Source organism: Pan paniscus, chromosome 1 (genome assembly GCF_029289425.2).
Source record: "Pan paniscus chromosome 1, NHGRI_mPanPan1-v2.0_pri, whole genome shotgun sequence".
NCBI lineage: Eukaryota > Metazoa > Chordata > Mammalia > Primates > Hominidae > Pan > Pan paniscus.
Genome location: NC_073249.2, coordinates 207822308 through 207849978, shown reverse-complemented (window position 1 = coordinate 207849978; position 27671 = coordinate 207822308). Strand labels below are relative to the sequence as shown.

The window sequence follows — 27671 nt, the reverse complement described above, 5'->3', positions numbered from 1 at the left end:
GAGATATAGTATCCAGAAGATTCTAATAGGTGGTATGTGGCATAGCAGAGAATGCATCCCTGATGGGGATACTCAAGAGTCTCAGCAGCTCCTGGGGCTCATCTCGACTTGACCACTCAGGACCGTTGCTCCCAGTGTTACAGTTTATTTTCCTAAGATAACCACCCCATGCTCTCAAATGCTCTTTGTACAGGTATCTTTGACTCCCCTCCCAGGACACAAGAGTGACGCTATGGACTCCTGAGGCTGGGACATAAAAGGCCACATGGCTTCTGCCTAGATTGCTTGAGATGTGCTCCCTTGGAAGCCACATGCAGAGGCCACATGTGTGCCAGTTAATGACAGCAGCTGATAAGTGAATGTCTTCAGGTGACCCTAGCCTACAGCTGCTAAATCACGTCTCAGACACCGGGGAACAGATGAGGCTTCCCCCACTGAGTTCTACCCAAACAGTGGGTTTGCCACCACCCAGCTAATTTTTGTATATTTTGTCAAGATGGGATTTCACCATGTTGCCCAGGCTGCTCTTGAACTCCTGGATTCAAGCAATCCCCTTGCCTAGGCCTCTCAGAGTTCTGGGATTTCAGGAATGAGACACCGTGCCTGGCCTGTTTTGTTTTTTAAAAACAACAGTATTGAGACATAATTCAGACACTATACAGTTGACTTACTTAAAGTGATGATTTAATGCTGTTTCATGTATTCAGAGTTGTACAACCATCACAATCAATTTCAGAGCATCTTCATAAGCGCCCCCAAAAGAAACCCTGTACTCATTAGCAGTGAATCTCCATTTCCTCGCAAACCTCCTCCCAGTCCTAGGCAAGCACTCATCTACTTTCTCTCTCTCAAACAGATTTGCCTATTCTGGACATTTCATATAAACGAAATCATACAACGTGAAACCTTTTGTAATTGGCTTCTTTAACTTAACACGTCTTCAAGATGCACTTACATTGTAGATGTTTAAGTACTTCTGTTTGTGTATTTGTTTGTTTGTTTGTTTGGAAACAGGGTTTGCTCTGTCGCCCAGGCTGGAGTGCAGTGGCACAGTCATAGCTCACTCCAGACTTGAATACCTGGGCTCAAGCAATCCGCCCATCTCAGCTTCCCGAGCAGCTGGGACTACAGGTGTGTGCCATGGGGCCCCAGTAATTTTGTTTTTATGTTTAGTGGAGACAGGGTCTCGCTTTGTTTCCCAGACTGGTCTGGAACTCCTGTCTTCAATCAGTCCTCCTGCCTTGGCCTCTCAAAGTGCTGAGATTACAGGTGTCAGCCACTCTTTTTTTTTTTTTTAATGGCCGAATAATAGTCTGTTGTATAAATATACCATATTTTGTTTATCCATTTATTCATTCTTGGACATTTGGGTTGTTTTTACTTATTGGCTATTATGAGCAATGATAATGTGAAATCTCATGCCCAAGTTTTTTTGTGGGGAGATATGTTTTCATTTCTCTTGGCTACATACCCACAAGTGGAACTGCTGAATCCTATGGTAATTTTATGTTTAATCCTTTGAGAAACTGCCAAACTATTTTCCAAACTGGTTGTACCATTTTACATCCCCACCATCAGTGTGTGAATTTCCTCCCCTGTCTGTCTCTTGCTACCTCTCTCACCATGTGACACGCTGGCTCCGTTTCCCCTTCTGCCATGATTCTAAGCTTCCTGAGGCCCTCACCAAGAGCAGATGCCGGCACCACACCCTCTTGTACAGACTGCAGAACTGTGAGCCAAAGAAACCTCTTTTCTTTATACATGACCCAGTCTCAGGTATTCTTTTATAGCAACGCAAACAGACTAACACACAGCACCCTGGGAGATTTTATTCTTCCTTAGGTGGTGACTCTACTGTTAGGTTTTTTTCCAAATACTTCCATCCCTAAGAATTTAGTGAGGCAGTTCTAAATTAGACAAAGCGGGAGAGAGCAAAAGAGTTGACAGAAAAGCCTTGGGCAGCCTGAGCCACGATGAGCTTAGATGAAGTAGTTGGGACATTCATGGGCAAACAAATGCCAGGCTTCATTAAAGGCATCCACGACAGCCGGCTCCAGGGGCCCTTCCTCTGCCGCTGCCAAGTTCTGCTCCAGCTGCTCCAGGCTGGACATGCCCAGGATGACCGCGTCCCCGTGGGCACCCTGCAAGGGAGACGGCCAGACTTCAACCCTCTTCTGTTGCACAGCGACTCCACTCACAGCCATCCCAGCCACCTCCCTGCTGAGATTTGGGCTCTCTTATATCCCGTATGTCCAGAAAGAACTTAAGGTGCCTTGGATAGCTGTACCCATGTGATTCGAAACCTGTTTTCTTTCCCCTACTGCCACACAACCCTTCCAGACAGACCTACATTCACAGCCCAGTTCTGCCCCCCAGCAGCTGTGTAAACGCGGCTAAGTTATTAAGCCTCTCTGAGACTCAATCCTCTTTTCTATTTTCAACATGGTTATGGGTGTGAAAAATTATGTAGCGCACTTAGCTCCCATTTATTGAGCACCTACTGTATATATGCCAGACACTATTGCAACATCTAAGGCTGGAGTTGGATATAAATTTGAAAGAGGAAGACATGAGGCACTGAGAGAGGGAAACTCCAGCTCCCACCAAAAGGATGAGGCTAGTGGGCTTTACAGTTGAACCTGTGTTAAAATGTCTGCCCCTTTCATAGCTGGGTGAAACTCAGTTTCCTCGTCAATAACACAGGGATAGTCATTTCATAAAGCCGAAGGAATAATGAAATCCCTGCACTGAAGCCCTCATTACAAAGCCTGGCACTCAGATACCATCAAAGACCAATGAGAAGGCCGAGTGCAGGGGCTCACGCCTGTAATCCCAGCACTTTCAGAGGCTGAGGAGGGCGAATTGTCTGAGCTCAGGAGTTCAAGACCAGCATAGGCAGCTTGGCGAAACCCCATCTCTACTATAAATACAAACAATTAGTTGGTCATAGTGGCGCGTGCCTGTAATCCCAGCTACTCAGGAGGCTGGGGGAGGAGAATTGCTTGAGTCTGGGAGGCAGAAGTTGCAGTGAGCCGAGATCGTGCCACTGCACTCCAGCTGGCATAACAGAGCAAGACTCTGTGTCAAAAAAAAAAAGACCAGTGGGAAGAGTGTTTATGAGAGTTGGAAGAAAGAAATTTCAGACGAATCGAGAAAACAAATGCTGTGGGCTTCACCTGAAGGTAATGAATGCTGGTTCCCCTGGAAGGGAAGAAGCTGAGCACCCAGGGTCGCTGGTTACCTGCAGCTGTGAGTGGTGGTACATCCACCGGAGGGCGGCCGAGGTCACGCTGGGGGCGCTGGCGCCATACGCGGCCTGCAGGGCCTTCTCCACCAGGGCAATGCCCTCGAAGTGGTGCTCCTTCCAGAAGCTGTTCAGGGGGGATGGTGGCACAGGGGTCAGTACCATCAGGGTCACACTGGAAGCCACAACCAAAGAGCCATCCAGGGCCACTGCCCCACCCCACACCCTGCAGCCCTGAGGGGCGGGTGTCCTCTCTAGTCATAGGTCTCTCACTTTGCTGGGCATCAGAACCACCCAGGATGCTGGGCCCCTCAGCAGAGACCTCAACGAATCTTTATTCCTGAGAACTCAGCAGCCTGCTCTCATTTCCCCTATGGACATGAAGGCCGCTGAGACAGGTCAGGACTCAGCCCCAGGCCTCCTGGACCTCCCTCCAGGGCTCTTTCTTTCCTTCGTAGCGGGTGATTGCTCAGGAAAGAGCTACGACTTCAAGACCCCGAGGTCCAGGGAGCCTCCTTTCCTCCTGGAGGTCCCAAGACAACAAGAAAACCCAGAGGGTTTGGAAATTCCTGAAGGAATGCAGGGGAGTAGGTGCAGCAGCGAGGAAAGGCCTTACCCCAGGAGCAGCCCAGGACTTCATTCCACATAAAGCTGACCCCACCCCAGCCATCCACACCAAGCACCCCCAGCTCACCGATTCCTGTAGATCTCTGCCCACTGAGTCCCAAAGAAGCGGCCCACGGGCTGTTTCCCGTCCTTGTCCTCATACTTGTACTTGCCAGTCAGCAGGCCCCCTGCGGGAAGGCAGCAATCAGCCCCGGGGCCCAGAGTGCCCCAGAAGCTGCCACATCCCTCAGGGCTCTGGTCTAGGGGAGGGGCAGGGACCCAGGAGGGCTGAAGGATGCAGCCCAGCCTCTTGTCAAACTCTCCTTTCTTCCCAGGTTCTGGGCTGGGCATCTGTGGGTCGGGAATAGGCTGAGTCAGGGCCAGGAATGCTCCACGTACCAGCCAGAGGGTTGTAGGCGTAGAACCTCAGTCCAAAGTGCCTGAGGCAGGGGAAGAGCTCCGTTTCCACCTGCCGGGTGGTGGCGCTGTACATGCCCTGTAAGGAGAAGGGCCCCGGGGAGAGGGTGGATGTGTCAAAAGAAGGGACCTCAAATTTACCCTTATAGAACCCTTATTTCAGACCTTAACAATTCTAGGACTTTAACCGTCTGGGCATATACCTATTCTTACTGGTGCTGGTGAAAGGGGCTTATGCCCTAGGAAAATTCATTCATTCTGCCAACTTTCATGAGCACCAACTGTGGGCTGGTTGTCAGATTTAGATTCAAAAGCTAAAAGGACAAGGTCCCTTCCCTCAAACATTTTGTAGTAAGGTCAAGCATAAACAGTTATAATCGAGTCATGAGGCAATCATAATAGACTAGAAAGTTCTGTGACCAGTGCCTGGCACCAAGCAGGTGTGCAAATATTTGTGCAATGAATCATGAGGAGGTAAACAAGGACCTGAGGTCTCAGGGTCTTCTGGGCCCATCTAGAAAGGCTTCCAGAGGAAGAGACACGTATGTGAGACCTGAACCATTCTCTCACGGAAGGGGCGGTGGTGGGGGAAGGGCTTGTTCCAGGCTGAGTACAGGGGAAGGTAGGGAAGGAAGGGTCCAAGGTGCACAGATAGGCAGGAAGGAAGCAGATGCCCAGTGGCCAGCCTGAGGAACTTGAATGGCATCCTGAGGGTACCTGGGAGCCATCTGCAGGCTTTCAGCAGGGGAGTGGCTGCTATGCAGAGGGCATGGGGGCAGTCAGAGGGGCAAAGACAGCCCAGGATGAGCAGGAGTTCTGGAGACCTTGGCCTCTGCAGCCCTGGCCCTCACCTGGTACACAGTGGGCAGGATCCAGCCGTTGCTCTTGCAGAGGGTACAGATCTCGGCCACTTCCCAGGCGGCATAGTTGGAGAGGCCAAGCTCCACGAACTTGCCCTGCTCAGGTGAGGCTCCAGTCAGAACATAGTGCAGCCCAGACCAGGAAAGGGAGGCCAGGGTGGGGCCCCTGGGAGTGGGGCTGTTCCCTGCTCCACCCTGGGACTGCCCTGGTGCCTCTGCTCTCACCATTAGGATCAGGATAAGGAGAGTAGCAGTGGACCACCTCCCAGAGCTCAGGGGTCCCCTCACCTCCTGGTGCAGCTGGTGGCAGGCACGCAGTGTCTCTTCCACCGGGGTGCTGTGGTCAGGTGCATGTAGATAGAAGAGGTCCACTCGGGGACACTGCAGCCGCTTTAGTGACGTCTCCAGCTGGGATCGGACACTGTCAGGCTTCAGGGAGTTCCCAATCCATGGATTGGCCTTGGTAGCAATTTTCTCTGAGAGGAAAGAGAAATGAAAATTCAGGGCTGGATGTGGTGGCTCACGCCTATAATCCCAGCACTTTGGGAGGCGGAGGTGGGTAAATCACCTGAGGTCAAGACTTTGAGACCAAGCTGGCCAACATGGTAAAACCCCATCTGTACTAAAAATATAAAAATTAGCTGGGGGTGGTTGTACACACCTGTTATCTCTGCTACTTGGGAGGCTAGGCACAAGAATTGCATGAACCAGCCGTGCGCGGTGGCTCACACCTGTAATCCCGGCACTTTGGGAGGCTGAGGCAGGCAGATCACAAGATCAGGAGTTTGAGACCATCCTGGCTAACACGGTGAAATCCCGTCTCTACTAAAAATACAAAAAATTAGCCGGGCATGGTGGTGGGCGCCTGTAGTCCCAGCTACTCAGGAGGCTGAGGCAGAAGAATGGCGTGAACCCGGGAGGCGGAGCTTGCAGTGAGCCGAGATCGCGCCATTGCACTCCAGCCTGGGCAACAAAGCGAGACTCTGTCTCAAAAAAAAAAAAAAGAATTGCATGAACCTGGGAGGTAGAGGTTGCAGTGAGCCCAGATCATGCCATTGCAGTCAAGCCTGGGTGACAGAGCAAGACTGTCAAAAAAAAAAAAAAAAAAAAAAAAAAGAAGTAAGCTTAACACTCTTCTCCCTGCCCCCTGTTAAGAATCCTAGTTGGAGGCTGGGTTCAGTGGCTGAAACTTGTAATCGCAGCTACTGGAGAGGCTGAGGCACAAGAATCGCTTGAACCCAAGAGGCAGAGGTTGCAGTGAGCCGAGATCTTTCACTACACTCCAGCCTGTGTGCCAGAACAAGACTCTGTCTGCCCCCCCAAAAAAAAAAATCTTAGTTGGAGGTTAGGCACAGTGGCTCACCCCCATAAGCCGAGCACTCAGAGAGGCCCAGGAGGGTGGATCTCTTGAGCCCAGGGGTTTGAGACCAGCCTGGGCAAAATGGTGAAACCCCATCTCTACAAAAACCACAAAATTTGGCCAGGCATGGTGGCACATGCCTGTAATCTCAGCTACTTGGGAGGCTGAGCTGAGAGGATCACATGAGCCTAGGAGATCAAGGCTGTAGTGAGCAAATATTATGCCACTGTACTCCAGCCTGGATGACAGAATGAGACCCTATTTCAAAATAAAAATAAAAATAAAAAATCCTAGATCCTAGTGGGCTGGAATAACAGGTGAGTGGAGAGTCCTCTTCCCACTTTTCACACTTAGAAAGTCACTTAGGCTGGCAGGAGGGCAGTCACTAGAGCCCTTGAGACCTGGGAGGGAGCAGGTTTGATGAACTATTCATTTGGAATTTTTCCACTCCACCACCACCCCTCTGCTTCTCAATGTGAGCTTAACTTCAGATCTGAGATCTGAGGACTTTCACCAGCCAACCTTGGACTCAAAGACAGAAGACAAGGATTAAAAAAAGTAAACAAAAAAAAAAAAATCAGAAATAAGGGCCAGGCAGAGGGTGCAGATCTGTGGTGGCTCACACCTGTAATCTCAGCACTTTGGGAGGCCAGGGCAGGAGGATCACTTGAGCCCATGAGTTTGAGACCAGCCTGGGCAACAAAGTGAGACTCTGGTTTCGATGAATAATACAAAAAATTAGCCAGGTGTGGTGGCACAGGCCTGTAGTAGTCCCAGCTACTCAGGAGGCTGAGGTGGGAGGATCGCTTGAGCCCTGAGAGGCCAAAGCTGCAATGAGCCATGATTGCACTCCAGCCTGGGTAAAATAGCAAGACCCTGTATCAAAAAAAAAAAAAAAAAAAAAAAAGGACCGGAAGTAAGATCAGAGCTCTCACTGAGTGGCAGCCAGGTGATCTAGAAAGAGTGTGGCACTGAGATGAGTGCACAGGCCTCTTTTGTTTGGGATGTACCATGTGGTGAATCAGAGGAGAAATGGACAAGACTCCACTCAGACACTCAGAGTGGAAGGAGGCAAATGGTGCTAATATTAAGAACAAAGAAACAGCTAACATTTCCCAGCCCTCACTATGTGCCTGCCAGGCATCGGCCTAAGCACTGCAAATGGCATCAGACTGAGGGCGGCTCCTCCTGCCCCTTTACACACATCTTCCCCTCGGACTACACCTGCTTCCCCCAGCACCGGCGGCATTGCCAAATCGCATTTGCCTTTCCACACCCATGCCCACTGCCCTGACGCCCTTGCCCCTTGTACTCTTCCTGGCAAACTCCTATCCTATCTTTCTTCACGGGGTCCCTCCCAAGAAGGGCTCACTCGGCTCCCCAGCCATCGCTAGAATTGGAGATTCCTGGAGTGGGTTAGTGTCCATTTCTCTCCAATAGCTTCAGACAGAGCATCCCACAGAGAGGGCAGTGAGACCCTGTACCACACCCAATTCCCCATCTCACTGAGGGAGCTGCCAAGGCTCCCGGGCATTTTCACCCTGGTGAGTTACCAGAGCAAAGTCCAGGGACCCGAGCAGGCTGGCATGAGCCTAGGAGGAAGCAGATAGTGTGCTGGGTCCAAACTCTGATTTTGGACTGTGCCAGGGAGTGCCAGGCGATAAGAACAGAATTTCTGCAGATCAGGCCCGTCAAGGGCACCTGAAGGGCACAGGTGGGGACAGGAGCTGCACAATGCTAGATTCCAATGTTTTTCGTGCTCCAGAGAGGGGCTAGCCAAGTCATTCCAGGCAAGACCAAGTCATCCAGGCGTCAGTGAGGGTGCTGGCTACCTCCCGGAAGAGAAGATGACAGAAAAGGAGTCCGGACAAAGCACCATCCAGTTGTCCAGAGCTAGATGTGCCTGAGGAGCTGGGGGTTCCCAGAGTTGCGGTGTGGACGGGGATGGGGTGGGGGACGAAGCCGTGGGTGCTGCCCGGGGCCAGGGAGAGCGGGGCAGCGCACGGCTGGTGACAGGCTCAGCTCTGCACTATGCAGAGGGAGGATCAGGGGCCACTGTTACCTCTGCAGTCGCTGCCGCCCAGCCCGAGCCCCAAGCCGCCCAGGATGGTCTCGGACTGGCCGTCGCTGTACAGGAAGGCCGTGTCTATCTCGGTGTGGCCGCGCTCCAGGAAGGCGCGCGTGACTGCGGCGCTGGTGGGCGCGTCCATGCGGCGCCCCATCTCCATGGCGCCCAGCACCGTGGCTGGCCGGGCCCGCGACAGCTGCCGGGACATGACGGCGGCAACGGGAGACTGCGACAGCCCAGGAGCCGCGCGCAGCGGTCGGAAGCACCAGGCTCGGAGCGGGCGGCCCCGTGGCTTTAGGGACTGGCTCGGGCCGCGCCCACCGGTGGTGGAGCGGAGGGCGCGGCCGAAGGTGCCCAACGCCGCCCACGCGCTGGACCCCGCTCTCAACCACGAGGACCGTCTGCACTTGCACCGAGCAAGCGGCGAAATGGCTGTGGCTTCGTACCGGTGACTCGCGTCTTGGAGATTTTAACACCCCTCAAGTCCGCAAGGGTGAGGGGGTCCAAGGGTGGCGAAGATCCCAAAGGTCGGGGACTCCTCCCTGCCCCGTCGTCCCCCATCCCTCGGCCTCGCCCGCCCCGGAGCTGTCCCAGGTCTCTGTCTCCTCCAGGAGGGAGCTTAAGGGGTGTGGTGGACCTAAGGGCTGTGCTGCCTGCCTGCCGTGTGGTCCTGGAGGACGAGGCTTACCAAAGCCTCAAAACAGCGTCCCCTGGAGTGACATGGTTAAAGTGTTGAAAGAAAAGAACTGTTGGCATTGAATTCTGTACCTAAGTGAAACAAGCAAACAAACTGACTGACTGTGGTGGTTTACGCCTGTAATCCCAACACTTTGGGAGATGAAGGCAGGACGATCGCCTGAGCCCAGGAGTTTGAATCCAGCCTGGGCAACATAGGGAGGCCCTGTCTCAAAAGAAAAAAAAAAAAAAAAAAAAAGAAGATAGAAAAATGGACCAATGCCCAGCTGCAGTGTGCTGTGATAGCTCCACTGCACTCCGCCCTGGGTGACAGAGGGCAAATCTGTCTCTAACTACAAAAAAAAAAAAAAAAAAAAAAAAAAAAAAAAAGAACAAGACAGATGGAACAAATGAAAAACCAATAGCAAGATTAATTTAAACCCAATCATATCAATAATTACATTAAATATAAATAAAAAAATGCTTGCAAGTAAAAGGCAGAGATTGTTCGAATGGATAAAAAAGCAAAACACAAGTATATAGTAAATATTAGAAAGCTATCGAAATATATAAACAGAGATAAGTTAAAAGTAAAAAGATGCGCCAGGCGGAGTGGTTCATGCCTGTAATCCCAGCACTTTGGGAGGCCGAGGGGGGTGGATCACCTGAGGTCAAGAGTTGGAGACCAGCCTGACTAACACGGAGAAACCCTGTCTCTACTAAAAATACAAAATTAGCCAGGTGGGGTGGCACATGCCTGTAATCCCAGCTACTCGGGAGGCTGAGGCAGGAGAATCGCTGGAACCTTGGAGGCGGAGGTTGCGGTGAGCCAAGATCGCACCATTGCACTCCAGCCGAGGCAACAAGAGCGAAATTCCATCTCAAAAAAAAAAAAAAGTAAAAAGGTGGGAAAAGACATACCTTGACAAAACTAAATTTTAAAAAGTTGGAATGGCTACATCAATATCAGACAAAGTAGGTTTCAAAACAAAAAATACTGGCCCATATAGTGGTTGACACCTGTAATCTCAGCACTTTGGGAGGCTGAAAAGGGAGGATTGAGCCCAGGAGTTTGAGACCAGCCTGGGCAACACAGAGAGATGCTATCTCTACAAAAAATTTTAAAAAGATTATCAAAATGTGGTAGCATGTGCCTGTGGTCCCAGTTACTCAGGAGGTTGAGGTGGGAGGATCACCTGAGCCTGGGAGGTCAAGGCTGCAGTGAGCTGTGATCATACCACTACACTCCAACCTGGGCAGCAGATTGAGACCCTGTCTCAAATCAACAACAAAAACAACAACAAGAAAAACTACCAAAGACAAAGAGGGACCTATCATAATGACAGAGGTCAATTAACAAAGAAAATATAATCGTCAATGTATATGCAAATAAAAATAGAGCATCAAATACATGAAAAACAATAATAGAACTTTAGAAGCAATAGATAAATACAAAATTATAGTTGGAGGTCTCAACACACCACTCTCAACAGTTGTAGAACAGTTGTCAGTCATAATTTACAGAAACTCAGTAAAGGTATAGAAGACTTGAACAGAACGGGCGCCGTGGCTCACGCCTGTAATCCCAGCACTTTGGGAGGCTGAGGCGGGTGGATCACGAGGTCAGGAGTTCAAGATCAGCCTGGCCAAGATGGTGAAACCCCGTCTCTACTAAAAATGCATAAAATTAGCCAGGCGTGGTGGCGGGCACCTGTAATCCCAGCTACTCGGGAGGCTGAAGCAAAGAATTGCTTGAACCCAGGAGGCAGAGGTTGCAGTGAGCCGAGATCGTGCCACTGCAGTCCAGACTAGGTGACAGAGCAAGACTCCATCTCAAAAAAAAAAAAAAGACTTGAACAATGCTATTAACCAAGTCCATATAAACAACATGAATGGAATATCCAACAACAGCAGAATATGCATTCAAGTGCACATCCACCAAGATATACTATATTTGGAGGCATAAAACAAGTCTTAATAAATGCAAAAGAGGCCGGGCATGGTGGCTCATGTCTGTAATCCCAGCACTTTGAGATGCTGAGGCAGGCAGATCACTTGAGGTCAGGCGTTCCAGATCAGCCTGGTCAACATGGTGAGAACCCGTCTCTACTAAAAATATAAAAATTAGACAGGCATGTTGGCACGCACCTGTAATCTCAGCTACTCGAGAGGCTGAGGCAGGATAATCACTTCAACTTGGGAGACAGAGGTTGCAGTGAGCTGAGATCATGCCACTGCATTCCAGCCTGGACAACAGAGTGAGATTCCGTCTTAAAAAAAAAATAACAAAAATAAATTAACAGGCCAGGTGCGGTGGCTCACTCCTGTAATCCAAACACTTTTGGAGGTTGAGGCAGGCAGATGACCTGAGGTTAGGGGTTCTCTAGACCAGCCTGGCCAACATGGTGAAACCCCATCTCCACTAAAAATACAAAAATTAGCCGGGCGTGGTGGCTCATGCCTATAATCCCAGTTACTCAGGAGGCTGAGGCAGGAGAATCCCTTGACCCCAGCAGATGGAGGTTGCAGTGAGCCGAGGTTGCACCACTGCACTACAGCCTGGGCAACAGAGTGAGACTCCGTCTCAAATAAAAGAAAAGAAAAAAATAAACAAATAAATTTGAAAGGATTTAAATAATACGAAGTACATCTCTGAACACAATGAAATTAAACTAGAAAATAATAACAGAACTTAGAGCCTGAGAGGGAACTGAAAATAAGTAAATAGGTAAATAAATAAATAGAAGAAAAAGGAAAAATAGAAAATAATAATGGAATGATGTCTGGAAAATCCCCACGTATTTGGAAATTAAATAACCCATGGATCAAAGATGTAATCTCAAGGAAAATTAGATCATAATTTGAACTGAATTAAAGTAAAAACATGACATGTCAAATTTTCTGAGATGCAGCCACAGTAGTGCTAAGAGGGAAATTTATAGCACCACTTTGACATATTATAAAAGAAGAAATATCTCAAATCAATAATGTAAGCATTTACTTTTTTTTTTTTGAGACAAAGTCTCGCTCTGTTGTACAGGCTGGAGTGCAGTGGTGCGATCTCAGCTCACTGCAATCTCGGTGTCCCAGGTTCAAGCAATTCTCATGCCTCAGCTCTCGAATAGGTGGAATTACAGGCATGTGCCACCACACCTGGCTAATATTTGTATTTTTAGTAGAGACAGCATCTCGCCATGTTGGCCAGGCTGGTCTCAAACTCCTGGCCTCAAGGGATCCTCCCACCTCAGCCTCCCAAAGTGCTGGGATTACAGGCATGAACCACTGCACCTAGGTGGGTCTTTTCTTTTATTAAGTTGTAAGAGTCCTGTATCTATTGCAGCTACAAGTTTCTTAACAGATATGTGATTTGCAAAATACTATCCCATTCTGTGGGTTGTCTTTTCACTTTCTTGATAGTGTTCTCTGAAGCACGAACATTCTAAACTTTGATGGTGTTGATTTTACTTTTTCTTTTGCCACGTGTGCTTTTGGTGTCAATATCTAAGAAACCACTGCCTAATCCAAAGTCATACTTACTCCAGTATTTTCTTCTAAGAGTTTTACAGTTTTACCTTATACATTTAGGTGGGTGATTCGTTTGAGTTAGTTTTTTTGTGTGTGGTATGGGGAAGGGGTCTCAAACTCCTGGGTTCAAGAGATTCCCCTTGCCTGGGCCTCCCAAAGTTCTGGCATTTCAGGCATGAATGAACCACCGTGACCGGCCTGTTTTGTTTTTTAAAAACAACTGCATTGGCCAGGCACAGTGGCTCACACCTGTAATCCCAGCACTTTGGGAGGCCAAGGGCAGACAGATCATGAGGTCAGGAGATTGAGACCATCTGGCTAACATGATGAAACCCCATCTCTACTAAAAAATATATAAAAAATTAGCCAGATGTGGTGGCACGCGCCTGTAGTCCCACCTACTTGGGAGGCTGAGGCAAGATAATTGGTTGAACCCAGGAGGCGGAGGTTGCAATGAGCCGAGATCACGCCACTGCACTCCAGCCTGGGCCACAGAGTGAGACTCCATCTCAAAAAAATAAAAAACAACAAAAACAAAAACAAAAAAACTACTATATTGAGACATAATTCAGACACTATACAGTTGACTTACTTAAAGTGATGATTTAATGCTGTTTCATGTATTCAGAGTTGTACAACCATCACAATCAATTTCAGAGCATCTTCATAAGCGCCCCCAAAAGAAACCCTGTACTCATTAGCAGTGAATCTCCATTTCCTCGCAAACCTCCTCCCAGTCCTAGGCAAGCACTCATCTACTTTCTCTCTCTCAAACAGATTTGCCTATTCTGGACATTTCATACAGATCAAATCATGCAATATGAAACCTTTTGCAATTGGCGTCTTTAATTTTACAAGTCTTCAAGGTGCATTTACCTTGTAGGTGTTTCATTACTTCATTTTATTTACTTATTTATGTATTTAGAAACATGGTTTGCTCTGTCACCCAGGCTGGAGTGCAGTGATGCATAATCATAGCTCACTCCAGCCTTGAATACCTGGGCTCAAGCAATCCTCCCACCTCAGCTTCCCGAGTAGCTGGGACTACAGGTGTGTGCCACAGAACCCAGCTAATTTTCTTTTTATGTTTACTAGAGACAAGGTCTCACTTCTATGTCCAGACTGGTCTGGAAGTCCTGTCTTCAATTAATCCTCCTGCCTTGGCCTCCCAAAGTACTGAGATTACAGGCGTGAGCTACTTTTTTATTATTTTTTTTAACGGCCGAATAATAGTCTGTTGTATGAATATATCACATTTTATTTATCCATTCATTCATTGATGGACATTTGGGTTGTTTTTACTTATTGGCTATTATGAGTAATGATATTGTGAAAACTCATGCCCAAGTTTTTTGTGGGGAGATATGTTTTCACTTCTCTTGGCTATATACCCACAAGTGGAACTGCTGAATCCTATGGTAATTTTATGTTTAATCCTTTGAGGAACTGCCAAACTATTTTCCAAAGTGGTTGTACCATTTTACATTCCCACCATCAGCATATGAAGATTCCAGTTTCTCTACGGCACTTCTATTGTCTGTCTGTCTTACTACTCCCATCCTAGTGGGTGTGAAGTAGTGGAAACACATTGTGGTTTTTATTTTTATTTCCCTCATGAGTAATGATGTTGAGCGCTTTCTCATCTGTCTACTGACCATCTGTATATCTTTGCTAGAGAAAGTTCTATTTGGATCCTTTGTTCATTTTTCAATTGCATTATTGATATTGTTATTGTTGAATGATAAGAGTTCTTATATAATTGAAGCTTGTCCAACCCATGACCCGCAGGCCACATGCAGCCCAAAGATGGCTTTGAATGTGTGGCCCAACACAAATTCATAAACTTTCCCAAAACATTATGAGATTTTCTTGTGATTTTTTTTTAAGTTCATCAGCCATCGTTAGTGTGAGTGTATTTTATGTGCGGCCCAAGACAATTCTTCTTCTTCCAGTGTGGCCCAGGGAAACCAAAAGATTGGACACCCCTGGTCTAGACAGAACATCATCGGGTAAATGATTTGCAAGTATTTTCTCCCATTCTGTGGGTTGTCATTTCACTTTCTTTATGGAGTCTTTAAAGTAAAAGAGTTCTAAACTTTGATGATGTCCAATTTAATTTTTCTTTTGTTGTGTGTGCTTCTGAGGAACAATTCCCCAATCCAAGGCCACAAGACTTATCCCTATATTTTCTTTTTCTTTCTTTGAGACAGAGTCTCGCTCTGTCACCCGGGCTGGAGTGGAGTGGCACAATTTTGGCTAGCTGCAACCTCTGCCTCCTGGGTTCAAGTGATTCTGGTGCCTCAGCCACCAGAGTAGGTGGGATTACAGGAGTGTGCCACCATCCTGGCCCTGTATTTTCTTCTAAAAGTTTTTATACTTTTAGCCTATACATTTAGGTCTATGACTCACTTTGTGTTTATTTTCTTATGTATGGTATGAGGAAGGGGTCCAACTTCATTCTCTTACTTGCAAATATCCAGATGTTGTTGAAGATGGTTATTTTCTTTTCTTTTTTTTTTTGAGACGGAGTCTTGCTCTGTGGCCCAGGCTGGAGTGCAGTGGCATGATCTTGGCTCACTGCAAGCTCCACCTCCTGGGTTCACACCATTCTCCCGCCTCAGCCTCCCGAGTAGCTGGGACTACAGGCACCCGCCACCACGCCCGGCTAATTTTTTGTATTTTCAGTAGAGACGGGGTTTCACTGTGTTAGCCAGGATGGTCGCGATCTCCTGACCTCATGATCCGCCTGCCTCGGCCTCCCAAAGTGCTGGGATTACAGGCATGAGCCACCACGCCCGGCCTAAAGATGGTTATTTTCCTTGTTGAATTGTCTTGATACTCTTTAAAATTAATTGACAATACCACGAAAGGGTTTACTGCTGGACTCTAAATTCTAGCCCATTGATTTATGTCTAGCCTTATGCTAGGACCACACTGTCTTTAGCATTGTAGTTGTTTTTTCTGTTTGTTTGTTTTTTGTTTTGTTTTGTTCGGAGAATGGAATCTCACTCTGTCACCCAGGCTGGAGTGCAGTGGCCTGATCTCGGCTCACTGCAACCTTCATCTTCCAGATTCAAGCAATTCTCCCTGCCTCAGCCTCCCGGGTAGCTGGGATTACAGGCGCCTACCACCACGCCCGGCTATGTAGTTTTGTAGTAAGTTCTGAAATCAGAAAGTGGGAGTCCTCCAACTGTGTTCTTCTTCAAGCATGTTTTGGGTATCCTGGGTGCCCTGAATTTCCTATGAATTTTAGAACCAGTTTTCCAACTTCTGTGTTCTCAAAAAAAAGCTGGCTGGGTGTGGTGGCTCATGCCTGTAATCCCAGCATTCAAGGCACCAAGTGGGGCGCATCAACTGAGGTCAGGAGTTCAAGACCAGCCTGGACAACATGGCAAAACCCAGTCTCTACAAAAATACAAAAATTAACCGGGTGGGTGGCTCACACCTGCAATCCCAGCTACTCAGGAAGCTGTGGCAGGAGAATCACTTGAACCCAGGAGGTGGAGGTTGCAGTGAGCCGAGATTGCGCCACTGCACTCCAGCCTGGGAGACAGAGCGAGACTCTATATCAAAAAATTAAAAAAATAAAATAAAATAAAAAAGCCAGTTGGGATTTGGACAAAGATTATGTTGAATTTTCTTATCATCTGGGGGATTTTGTCATTTTAAGCAATTGAATTTTGCCCAAGGCCCTGGAAGCCCACCCCTTGCACCAGTGTGCCCAGGATGTGGGATATGGAGTCAAAGATTATTTTGGAGCTTTACATTTTCACGCCTGCCCTACTGGGTTTCAGACTTGCGTGGGCCTGTTGCCCCTTTCTTTTGGCTGATTCCCCTTTTGCAATGGGAATCTTACCCAGTACGGGTACCACCACTGTATCGTGGAAGCAAATGACTTGTTTGATTATACAGGTTCATAGGTGGATGAAACTTGCCTTGAGTCCCAGATGAGACTTTGGCCTTATGATTGAGTTGATGCTGAAACAAGTTAAGACTTTGGGTGACTATTGGGAAGGGATGACTGTACTTTGCAATGTGAGAAGAACATGACATTTACAGGGGGGTGGTACTGGTACAATGATATCATTAGGGTATTTTGTCCCCTCCAAATCTCATGTTGCACTGTGATCCCCAATGTTAGAGGTGAGCCTGGTGGGAGGGGTTAGGGTATGGGGGCAAATCCCACATGAATGGCTTGGTGCCATCTGTACAGTAATGAGTGAGTTCCAGCTCTATGAGTTCACACAGGATCTGGTTGTTTAAAAGAGCCAGGAATTTCCTCCCGTCTGTCTCTTGCTCCCTCTCTCACCATGTGACACACTGGCTCCGCTTCCCCCTCTGCCATGATTGTAAGCTTCCTGAGGCCCTCACCAAGAGCAGATGCTGGCACCACACCCCCTTGTACAGACTGCAGAGTGGTGAGCCAAATAAACCTCTTTTCTTTATAAATGACCCAGTCTCAGGTATTCTTTTATAGCAACGCAAACAGACTAACACACAGCACCCTGGGAGTTTTATTCTTCATTTGGTGGTGACTCTACTGTTAGGTTTTTTCCAAATACTTCCATCCCTAAGAATTTACTGAGGCAGTTCTAAATTAAAGAAAATGTGAGTAACAAAAGATGTTACAGAAGAGCCTTGGGCAGCCTGAGAAACGATGGGCCTAGCGGAAGTAGTTGGGACATTCGTGAGCAACCAAATGCCAGGCTTGATTAAAGGCGTCCACGACAGCCGGCTCCAGGGGCCCTTCCTCTGCCGCTGCCAAGTTCTGCTCCAGCTGCTCCAGGCTGGACATGCCCAGGATGACCGCGTCCCCATGGGCACCCTGCAAGGGAGACGGCCAGACTTCAACCCTCTTCTGCTGCACAGCGACTCCACTCACAGCCGTCCCAGCCACCTCCCTGCTGAGATTTGGGATCTCTTGTATCCCATATGTCCAGAAAGAACTTAAGGTGCCTTGGATAGCTGTACCCATGTGACGCAAAACCTGTATCCCTTCCCCTACTGCCACACGACGCTTCCAGACAGACCTACATTCACAGCCCAGTTCTGCCCCCCAGCAGCTGTGTAAACGCGGCTAAGTTATTAAACCTCTCTGAGATTCAATCCTCTTTTCTATTTTCAACATGGTTATGGGTGTGAAAAATTATGTAGAGCACTTAGCTCCCATTTATTGAGCACCTACTGTATATATGCCAGACACTATTGCAACATCTAAGGCTGGAGTTGGATATAAGTGAGGAAGACATGAGGCACTGAGAGAGGGAAACTCCAGCTCCCACCAAAAGGATGAGACTAGTGGGCTTTACAGTTAAACCTGTGTTAAAATGTCTGCCCCTTTCATAGCTGGGTGAAACTCAGTTTCCTCGTCAATAACACTGGGATAGTCATTTCATAAAGCTGAAGGAATAATGAAATCCCTGCAGTGAAGCTCTCATTACAAAGCCTGGCACTCAGATACCATCAAAGACCAATGAGAAGGCCGAGTGCAGGGGCTCACGCCTGTAATCCCAGCACTTTCAGAGGCTGAGGAGGGCGAATTGTCTGAGTTCAGGAATTTGAGACCAGCCTGGGCAACATGGTGAAACCCTGTCTCTACTACAAATACAAACAATTAGCTGGGCATGGTGGCGCATGCCTGTAATCCCAGCTACTGGGGAGGCTGAGACAAGAGAGTTGCTTCGGCCCAAGAGGCAGAAGTTGCAGTGACCCGAGATCATGCCACTGCACTCCAGCCTGGGTGACAGAGTGAGACTCTGTCTCCAAAAAAAAAAACATAGAAAAAGACCAGTGGGAAGAATGTTTGTGAGAGTTGAAAGAAAGAGAAATTTCAGAGGAATCGATAAACAAATGTTTCAGCCTTCATCTAAAGATATTGCTGGTTCCCCTGGAAGGGAAGAAGCTGAGCGCCCAGGGTCACTGGTTACCTGCAGCTGTGAGTGGTGGTACATCCACCGGAGGGTGGCCGAGGTCATGCTGGGGGCGCTGGCGCCATATGCGGCCTGCAGGGCCTTCTCCACCAGGGCAATGCTCTCGAAGTGGTGCTCCTTCCAGTAGCTGGGAAGGGGGGACGGTGGCACAGGTGTCAGTACCATCAGGGCCACATTGGGAGCCACAACCAAAGAGCCAACCAGGGCCACTGTCCCACCCCATACCCTGCAGCCCTGAGGGGCCGGTGTTCTCTCTAGCCATGGGTCTCCCACTTTGCTGGGCAAGAGAACCACTCAGGATGCTGGGCCCCTCAGCAGAGACCTCAACGAATCTTTATTCCTGAGGACTCATCAGCCTGCTCTTATTTTCCTTAGGGACACAAAGGCCGCTAAGATGGGTCAGGACTCAGCCCCAGGCCTCCTGGACCTCCCTCCAGAGCTCCTTCTTTCCTTCCTAGCAGGTGATTGCTCAGGAAAGAGCAACGACTTCAAGACCCCGAGGTCCAGGGAGCCTCCTTTCCTCCTGGAGGTCCCAAGACAACAAGAAAACCGATGGAGGGTTTGGAAATTCCCGAAGAAATTCAGGGGAGTAGGTGCAGCAGCGAGGAAAGGCCTTACCCCAGGAGCAGCCCAGGACTTCATTCCACATAAAGCTGACCCCACCCCAGCCATCCACACCAAGCACCCACAGCTTACCGATTCCTGTACATCTCTGCCCAGGTATTCCCAAAGAAGCGGCCCACGGGCTGTTTCCCGTCCTTGTCCTCATACTTGTACTTGCCAGTCAGCAGGCCCCCTGACGGAGAGCAGCAATCAGCCCCGGGGCCTAGAGTGCCCCAGAAGCTGCCACATCCCTCAGGGCTCTGGTCTAGGGGAGGGGCAGGGACCCAGGAGGGCTGAAGGATGCAGCCTTTACCTCTTTGACCTGAGAGGTCAAAGTTTGTCAAATCCTCCCTGCTTCCCAGGTCCTGGGCTGGGCATCTGTGGGTCGGGAATAGACTGAGACAGGGCCAGGAATGCTCCACGTACCAGCCAGAGGGTTGAAGGCATAGAACCTCAGTCCAAAGTGCCTGAGGCAGGGGAAGAGCTCCGTTTCCACCTGCCGGGTGATGGCGTTGTACATGCCCTGTAAGGAGAGGGGCCCGGGGGGAGAGGGTGGATGTGTCAAAAGAAGAGACTTCAAAATTACCCTTCCAGAACCCTTATTTCAGACCTTAACAATTCTAGGACTTTAACCGTCTGGGCGTATACTTATTCTAACTGGTGCTGGTGAAAGGAGTTTATGCCCACGGAAAATTCATTCATTCTGCCAACTTTCATGAGCACCAACTGTGGGCTGGTTGTCAGATTTAGATTCTTAAGCCAAAAGGACAGGGTCCCTTCCCTCAAATATTTTGTAGTAAGGTCAAGCATAAACAGTTATAATCGAGTCATGAGGCAATCATAATAGACTAGAAAGTTCTGTGACCAGTGCCTGGCACCAAGCAGGTGTGCAAATATTTGTGCAATGAATCATGAGGAGGTAAACAAAGACCTGAGGTCTCAGGGTCTTCTGGGCCCGTCTAGAAAGGCTTCCAGAGGAAGAGACACGTATGTGAGACCTGAACCATCCTCTCACGGAAGGGGCGGTGGTGGGGGAAGGGCTTGTTCCAGGCTGAGTGCAGGGGAAGGTAGGGAAGGAAGGGTCCAAGGTGCACAGATAGGCAGGAAGGAAGCAGATGCCCAGTGGCCAGCCTGAGGAACTTGAATGGCATCCTGAGGGTACCTGGGAGCCATCTGCAGGCTTTCAGCAGGGGAGTGGCTGCTATGCAGAGGGCACGGGGGCAGTCAGAGGGGCAAAGACAGCCCAGGATGAGCAGGAGTTCTGGAGACCTTGGCCTCTGCAGCCCCGGCCCTCACCTGGTACACAGTGGGCAGGATCCAGCCGTTGCTCTTGCAGAGGGTACAGATCTCGGCCACTTCCCAGGTGGCATAGTTGGAGAGGCCAAGCTCCACGAACTTGCCCTGCTCGGGTGAGGCTCCAGTCAGAACATAGTGCAGCCCAGACCAGGAAAGGGAGGCCAGGGTGGGGCCCCTGGGAGTGGGGCTGTTCCCTGCTCCACCCTGGAACAGCCCTGGTGCCTCTGCTCTCACCATTAGGATCAGGATAAGGAGAGTAGCAGTGGACCACCTCCCAGAGCTCAGGGGTCCCCTTACCTCCTGGTGCAGCTGGTGGCAGGCACGCAGTGTCTCTTCCACCGAGGTGCTGTGGTCTGGCATATGCAGGTAGAAGAGGTCCACTCGGGGACACTGCAGCCGCTTCAGTGACGTCTCCAGCTGGAACCGGAGACTGTCAGGCTTCAGGGAGTTCCCAAACAGTGGAATGGCCTTGGTATCAATTTTCACTGAGAGGAAAGAGAAATGAAATTCAGGGCCAGGCGCCGTGGCTCATGCCTGTAATCCCAGCACTTTGGGAGACCGAGGCAGGCAAATCAGAAGGTCAGGAGTTCAAGACCAGCTGGACCAACATGGTGAAACCCCATCTCTAATAAAAACACAAAAATTAGCTGGGCATAGTGGAGCCCGCCTGTAGTCCCCAGCTAGTCTGGAGTCTGAGGCTGGAGAATTGCTTGAACCCGGGAGGCGGAGGTTGCAGTGAGCCGAGATTGTGCCACAGCACTCCAGCCTGGCGACAGAGTGAGACTTCTCAAAAAACAAACAAACAAAACAAACAACAACAAAAAAGAATCTTAGTTCCTAGTGAACTGGACTAACAGGTGAGTGGAGAGTCCTCCACCCACTTTTCACACTTAGAGGGTCACTTAGGCTGGCAGGAGGGCAGTCACTGGAGCCCTTGAGGCCTGGCAAAGAGCAGGTTTGAGGAACTATTCATATGGAATTTTTCCATTCTACCACCACCCCTCTGCTTCTCAATTGAATTTAACTTCAGATCAGATCTGAGGACTTTCGCCAGCCAACCTTGGACTCAGACAGAAGACAAAGAAGGATTAAAAAAGGAAAGAAAAAAAAATCAGAAATAAGGGCCAGGCAGAGGGTACAGATCTGTGGTGGCTCACACCTGTAATCTCAGCACTTTGGGAGGCCAGAGCAGGAGGATCACTTGAGCTCAGGGGTTTAAGACCAGCCTGGGCAACAAAGTGAGTCTCCGGTTTCAATGAATAATACAAAAAATTAGGCGGGTGTGGTGCTACTGTAGTAGTCCCAGCTACTCAGGAGACTGAGGTGGGAGGATGGCTTGAGCCCTGAGAGGTCAAAGCTGCAATGAGCCATATCGCACCACTCCACTCCAGCCTGGGCAAAAAAGCAAGACCCTGTCTCAAAAAAAAAAAAAAAAAAAAATCAGAAATATGGTTAGAGCTCTCACCGAGTGGCAGCCGGGTGATCTAGAAAGAGCGTGGCACTGGGATGCACGCACAGGCTAGGTTCATTCTGGATCTACCATGTGGTGAATCAGAGGAGAAATAAGACTCCACTCAGACACTCAGTGGAAGGAGGCAAATGGTGCTAATACTAAGAACAAACAAACAGCTAACATTTCCCAGCCCTCACTATGTGCCTGCCAGGCATCGGCCTAAGCACTGCAAATGGCATCAGACTGAGGGCGGCTCCTCCTGCCCCTATACACACATCCTCCCCTCCAGCCACACCTGCCTCCTCCAGCACCCGCGGCATTGCCAAAACACATTTGCCTTTCCACACCCATGCCCACTGCCCTGATGCCCTTGCCCCTTGTACTCTTCCTGGCAAACTCCTATCCGTTCTTTCTTCACGGGGTCCCTCCCAGGAAGGGGTCACTCTGGGCTCCCCAGCCATCTCTAGAACTGGAGCTTCCTGGAGTGGGTTAGTGTCCATTTCTCTCCAATAGCCTCCGACAGAGCCTCCCACAGAGAGGGCAGTGAGACCCTGTACCACCCCAATCCCTCATCCCCCTGAGGGAGCTGCCAAGGCTTCCGGGCACTGCCACCCTTGTGAGGTGCCCTTGTGAGTACCACAAAGTACTCAGAGCAAAGTCCGGGGCCCCGAGCAGGCTGGCATGTGCAAAGGAGGAAGCAGATAGTGTGCTGGGTCCAAACTCTGATTTTGGACTGTGCCAGGGAGTGCCAGGCGGTAAGAACAGAATTTCTGCAGATCAGGCCCGTCAAGGGCACCTGGAGGGCACAGGTGGGGACAGGAGCTGCACAATGCCAGATCCCAGTGTTTTTTGTGCTCCAGAGAGGGGCTAGCCAAGTCATTCCAGGCAAGACCAAGTCATCCAGGCGTCAGTGAGGGTGCTGGCTACCTCCCGGAAGAGAAGAGAGACAAACAGAAGAGAAGACGAGAGAAAAGTTGTCCGGAGCTAGACGTGCCTAAGGAGCCTGGTGTTCCCAAGGCTGCGAGGTGAACAGGGGTGGGGGCGGTGGGGGGGACAAAACTTTGGGTGCTGCCCCGGGCCAGGGAGAGCGGGGCGGTGCACGGCTGTGGACAGGCTCAGCTCTGCACCGTGCAGGGGGAAGATCAGGGGCCACTGTTACCTCTGCAGTCGCTGCCGCCCAGCCCGAGCCCCAGGCCGCCAAGGATGGTCTCGGACTGGCCCTCGCTGTACACGAAGGCCGTGTCTATCTCGGTGTGGCCGCGCTCCAGGAAGGCGCGCGTGACTGCGGCGCTGGTGGGCGCGTCCATGCGGCGCCCCATCTCCATGGCGCCCAGCACCGTGGCTGGCCGGGCCCGCGACAGCTGCCGGGACATGATGGCGGCAACGGGAGACTGCGACAGCCCAGGAGCGGCGCGCAGCGGTCGGAAGCACCAGGCTCGGAGCGGGCGGCCCCGTGGCTTTAGAGACGGGCTCGGGCCCCGCCCACCGGGGGGTGCAGCTGAGGGCGCGGCCGAAGGTGCCCGACGCCGCCCACGAGCTCGACTCCACGCTCGGCTACTAGGACCTTCTGCACTTGCACCGAGCAAGCGGCGAAATGGCTGTGGCTTCGTACCGGTGACTCGCGTCTTGGAGATTTTAACACTCCTCAACGTCCCCAAGGGTGAGGGGGTCCAAGGGTGGCGACTATCCCAAAAGGCGGGGACTCTTCGGGCCTCCCTGCCCCGTCGTCCCTCCTTCCTCGGCCTTGCCCCGGAGCTGTCCTGGGTTTCTGTCTCCTCCCGGAGGGAGCGCTTACGGGGTGGGGTGGACCTAGGGCTGTCGCGCCTGCCGTGTGGTCCTGGAGAATGAGGCTTACCAAAGGCTCAAGACAGCGTCCCCATGGAGTGACATGGTTAAAGTGTTGAAAGAAAAGAACTGTTGGCATTGAATTCTGTACCTAAGTAAAAAAAAACTGACTGGCTCTGGTGACTTAACGCCTGTAATGCCAACACTTTGAGAGATCAAGGCAGGAGGATCACTTGAGCCCAGGAGTTTGAACCCAGCCTGGGCAACATAGGGAGGCCCTGTCTCAAAAGAAAAAAAAAAAGATAGAAAAATGGACCAGTGCCCAGCGGCAGTGAGCTGTGATAGCTCTACTGCACTCCACCCTGGGTGACAGAGGGCAAATCTGTCTCCAAATACAAAAGAAAAAAAAGACCAATAGACAGATGGAACAAATGAAAAACCAATAGTAAAATTGATTTAAACCCAATCATATCAATAATTACATAAATATAAATGATGTAAATGCTCACAAGTAAAAGGCAGTGATTGTTAGAATGGATAAAAAAGCAAAACCGAACTATATGGTAAATACCAGAAAGCTATTCAAATATAAAAGCAGAGATAGTTTAAGAGCAAAAAGATGGGAAAAGACATACACTGACAAAACTAAATTTTAAGAAGTTGGAATGGCTAAGTGAATATCAGACAAAGTAGATTTCAAAACAAAGAATACTGGCCCACACAGTGGGCGACATACTAGCCCACACCTGTAATCTTAGCACTTTGGGAGCCTGAGAAGGGAGGATTGCTTAAGTCCAGGAGTTTGAGACTAGCCTGGGCAACACAGGGAGATCTTATCGCTACAACAAAATTTTAAAAATTATCAAATTGTGGTAGCATGCACCTGTGGTCCCAGTTACTTGGGAGGCAGAGGTGGGAGAATCATCTAAGCCTGGGAGGTCGAAGCTGCAGATTGAGACCCTGTCTCAAAACAGCAACAACAACAACAACTACCAAAGACAAAGAGGGACATACCATAATGACAAAGAGGTCAATTAATAAAGAAGATAGAATTCTAAATATATATGCACCTAAGCATAGATCATCAAAATACATGAAAAACAATAATAGAACTAAAGAAGTAGATAAATACAAAATTATAATTGGAGATTTCAACACACAATCCTCAATAGTTGTAGAACAGTTATCAGTCATAATTTACGGAAACTCCGTAAAGGTATACAAGACTCAATGCTATGAACCAATTCCACATAAACAACATGAATGGAATATCCAACAACAGCAGGATATGCATTCTTTTCAAGTGCCCATCCACCAAGATATACCATATTTGGAGGCATAAAACAAGTCTTAATAAATGTAAAAGAGGCTGGGAGCAGTGGTTCACGCCTGTAATCCCAGCACTTTGGGAGGCCAAGGCAGGTGGATTAACTGAGGTCAGGAGTTTGAGACCAGCCTGGCCAACACAGTGAAACCCCGTCTCCACTAAAAATACAAAAATTAGCCAGGCGTGGTGGCGTGCCCCTGTAATCTCAGCTACTCAGGAGGCTGAGGCAGGAGAATCACTTAAACCTGGTTGGTGGAGAGTGCAGTGAGCCGAGATCAGGCCATTGCACTCTAGCTTGGGCAACAGAGTGAGACTCCATATTAAAAATAAATAAATAAATAAATTTGAAAGGCTTCCAATCATACAAAGTACATCTCTGAACACGATGGAATTAAACTAGAAAATAATAACAGGCTGGGCACGGTGGCTCACACCGTTAATCCCAGCACTTTGGGAGGCCGAGGTGGGCAGATCACTTGAGGTCAGAAGTTCAAGACCAGCCTGTCCAATATGGTGAAACCCCGTCTCTACTAAAAATACAAAAAAATTAGCCGAGCATTGTGGTGTGTGCCTGTAATCCCAGCTACTCAGGAGGCTGAGGCAGGAGAATTGCTTGAACCTGGGAGGCAGAGGTTGCAGTGAGCCAAGATCGCACCACTGCACTCCAGCCTGGGTGACAGAGAAAGACTCTACCTCAAAAAAAAAAAAAAAAAAAAGAAAGAAAGAAAAGAAAAGAATAACAGAATTTAGAGCCTGAGAGGGAACTGAAAATAAGTAAATAAGTTAACAAATAGAAGAAAAAGGAAAAATAGAAAATAATAATGGAATGATATCTGGAAAATCCCCACATATTTAGAAATTAAATAACCCATGGGTCAAATATGTAATCACAAGGAAAATTAGATCATATTTTGAACTGAATGAAAGTAAAAACAGGACATATCAAATTTTCTGAGATGCAGCCACAGTAGTGCTATGAGGGAAATTTATAGCACCACTTTGACATATTACAAAAGAAGAAATATTTCAAATCAATAATGTAAGCATTTACTTTTTTTTTTTTTTTTGAGACACAGTCTCACTCTGTCACACAGGCTGGAGAGCAGTGGTGCAATCTCAGCTCCCTGCAACCTCAGCCTCCTGGGTTCAATCAATTCTCATGTCCCAGTTTCCTGAGTAGTTGGAATTACAGGCATGCACCACCATGCCCGGCTAATTTTTGTATTTTTAGTAGAGAAGGGGTCTCACCATGTTTGCCAGGCTGGTCTTGAACTCCTGGCTTCAAGGGATCCTCTCGCCTCAGCCTCCCAAAGTGCTGGGATTACAGGTGTGAGCCACTGCACCGGCCGAGGCTTGTACTTTAAGAAACCACAAAAGGAAGAGTCAAGTAAAACCAAAATTAGCAGAAGAAAGGAAATAATAAAAATAATAGCCAAAATAGGCTGATGTGGGAGAATCGTTTGAACCCAGGAGGCAGAAGCTGCAGTGAGCCAAGATCACTCCTCTGCACGCCAGCCTGGGAAACAGAGCAAGACTCCATCTCAAAGAAAAAAAAAAGCCAAAATAAATGAAATATAAAACAAAAACATCAGCAAAAGTCAGTAAAACCAGAAGTAGTTCTATAAACACATCGCTAAAGTTGATAAACCTCTGGCTAGACTGATCAGGAATAAAAGAGAGAATACACAGATTAACCACACCAGAAAGAGCAGAAGAGACACCACTACAAATTATACAAATTTGTCATTTTAAGTGACATTTAAATGTCATTAAATGACATTAAATGACATTTTAAATGACAATAGGGTAGATTATTAAAACCTTTATGTGAATACATTTAGTAAGTTAGATGAAATGGACAATTTCCTTGAAAAACACAAACTACCAAAGTTTATGTTTGGAAAATGAGTAAGGAATGTGTTTGTAAAATGAGTAAGGAAAAATGAGACAGCCGGGCGCAGTGGCTCATGCCTGTAATCCCAGCACTTTGGGAGGCCGAGGCAGGCAGATCACTTGAGGTCAGGAATTGGAGACCAGCCTGGTCAACATGCTGAGACCCCATCTCCACTAAAAATCCAAAAATTAGCTGGGTGTGGTGGTGTGTGCCTATAATCAGTTACTTGGAAGGCTGAGGCAAGGAGAAACGTTTGAACCCAGGAGGCAGAGGTTCCAGTGAGCCAAGATCATACCACTGCACTCCAGCCTGGGCGACAGAGCCAGGCCCCGTCTAAAAAAATAAAAAAAAACAACAACCTGAATTTTTTTTTTTCTTAAGACAGGGTCTTGCTTTGTCTTCTGAGTTCAATGGTGCAATCATAGCTCACTGCAGCCTCAACGTCCTGGGCTCAAGCGATCCTTCTGCCCAAGCCTCCCAAGTAGCTGGGACTACAGGTGCACCTCACTACACCTGGCTAATTTTGTAAAAATATTTTTGTAGAGATAGGGTCTTGCTATATTGCTCAGGCTGGTTTCAAACTCCTGGGTTCAAGTATTCTTCCTGCCTCACCCTCCCAAAGTGCTGG

At 48.8% G+C, this 27671-nt stretch overlaps 2 protein-coding genes across 3 annotated transcripts; both read right to left on the bottom strand.

The window, feature by feature from the left end:
• Positions 1-662: 662 nt before the first annotated feature.
• LOC100981286 (aflatoxin B1 aldehyde reductase member 4) lies at positions 663-13144 on the bottom strand. The gene is made up of 7 exons (XM_003814427.8): positions 8550-13144; positions 5416-5603; positions 5119-5223; positions 4250-4346; positions 3939-4038; positions 3242-3371; positions 663-2141 (listed from the first exon to the last, which is right to left on the bottom strand). The coding sequence occupies exons 1-7, from the start codon at positions 8761-8763 to the stop codon at positions 1980-1982; spliced, it is 996 nt and encodes a 331-aa protein (XP_003814475.4). The 5' UTR covers positions 8764-13144; the 3' UTR covers positions 663-1979.
• A 4107-nt stretch (positions 13145-17251) lies between these two features.
• Positions 17252-23410, bottom strand: AKR7A3 (aldo-keto reductase family 7 member A3). 2 transcript variants are annotated; one of them, XM_034956936.3, is made up of 7 exons: positions 23197-23410; positions 20882-21069; positions 20585-20689; positions 19715-19811; positions 19382-19481; positions 18683-18812; positions 17252-17580 (listed from the first exon to the last, which is right to left on the bottom strand). In XM_034956936.3, exons 1-7 carry the CDS (start codon positions 23408-23410, stop codon positions 17419-17421), a joined length of 996 nt encoding a protein of 331 aa, XP_034812827.3. In that variant the 3' UTR covers positions 17252-17418. The 2 variants fall into 2 exon arrangements, with proteins under 2 accessions (XP_034812827.3, XP_008965340.4); XM_008967092.5 differs by lacking the exon at positions 20585-20689.
• Between the last annotated feature and the right edge of the window lie 4261 nt (positions 23411-27671).

Excerpts from the sequence above, each read along its gene's own strand:
- LOC100981286 (XM_003814427.8), bottom strand. The coding sequence starts at position 8,763 with ATGTCCCGGCAGCTGTCGCGGGCCCGGCCAGCCACGGTGCTGGGCGCC. Across the intron at positions 3,372-3,938 it reads GCAGAGATCTACAGGAATCG|CTTCTGGAAGGAGCACCACT; the intron begins GTGAGCTGGGGG and ends CCCCCTGAACAG. Across the intron at positions 2,142-3,241 it reads ACCACCACTCACAGCTGCAG|GGTGCCCACGGGGACGCGGT; the intron begins GTAACCAGCGAC and ends TCTCCCTTGCAG.
- AKR7A3 (XM_034956936.3), bottom strand. The coding sequence starts at position 23,410 with ATGTCCCGGCAGCTGTCGCGGGCCCGGCCAGCCACGGTGCTGGGCGCC. Across the intron at positions 20,690-20,881 it reads GCCACCAGCTGCACCAGGAG|GGCAAGTTCGTGGAGCTTGG; the intron begins GTAAGGGGACCC and ends TCACCCGAGCAG. Across the intron at positions 19,812-20,584 it reads TCCTGCCCACTGTGTACCAG|GGCATGTACAACGCCATCAC; the intron begins GTGAGGGCCGGG and ends CTCTCCTTACAG.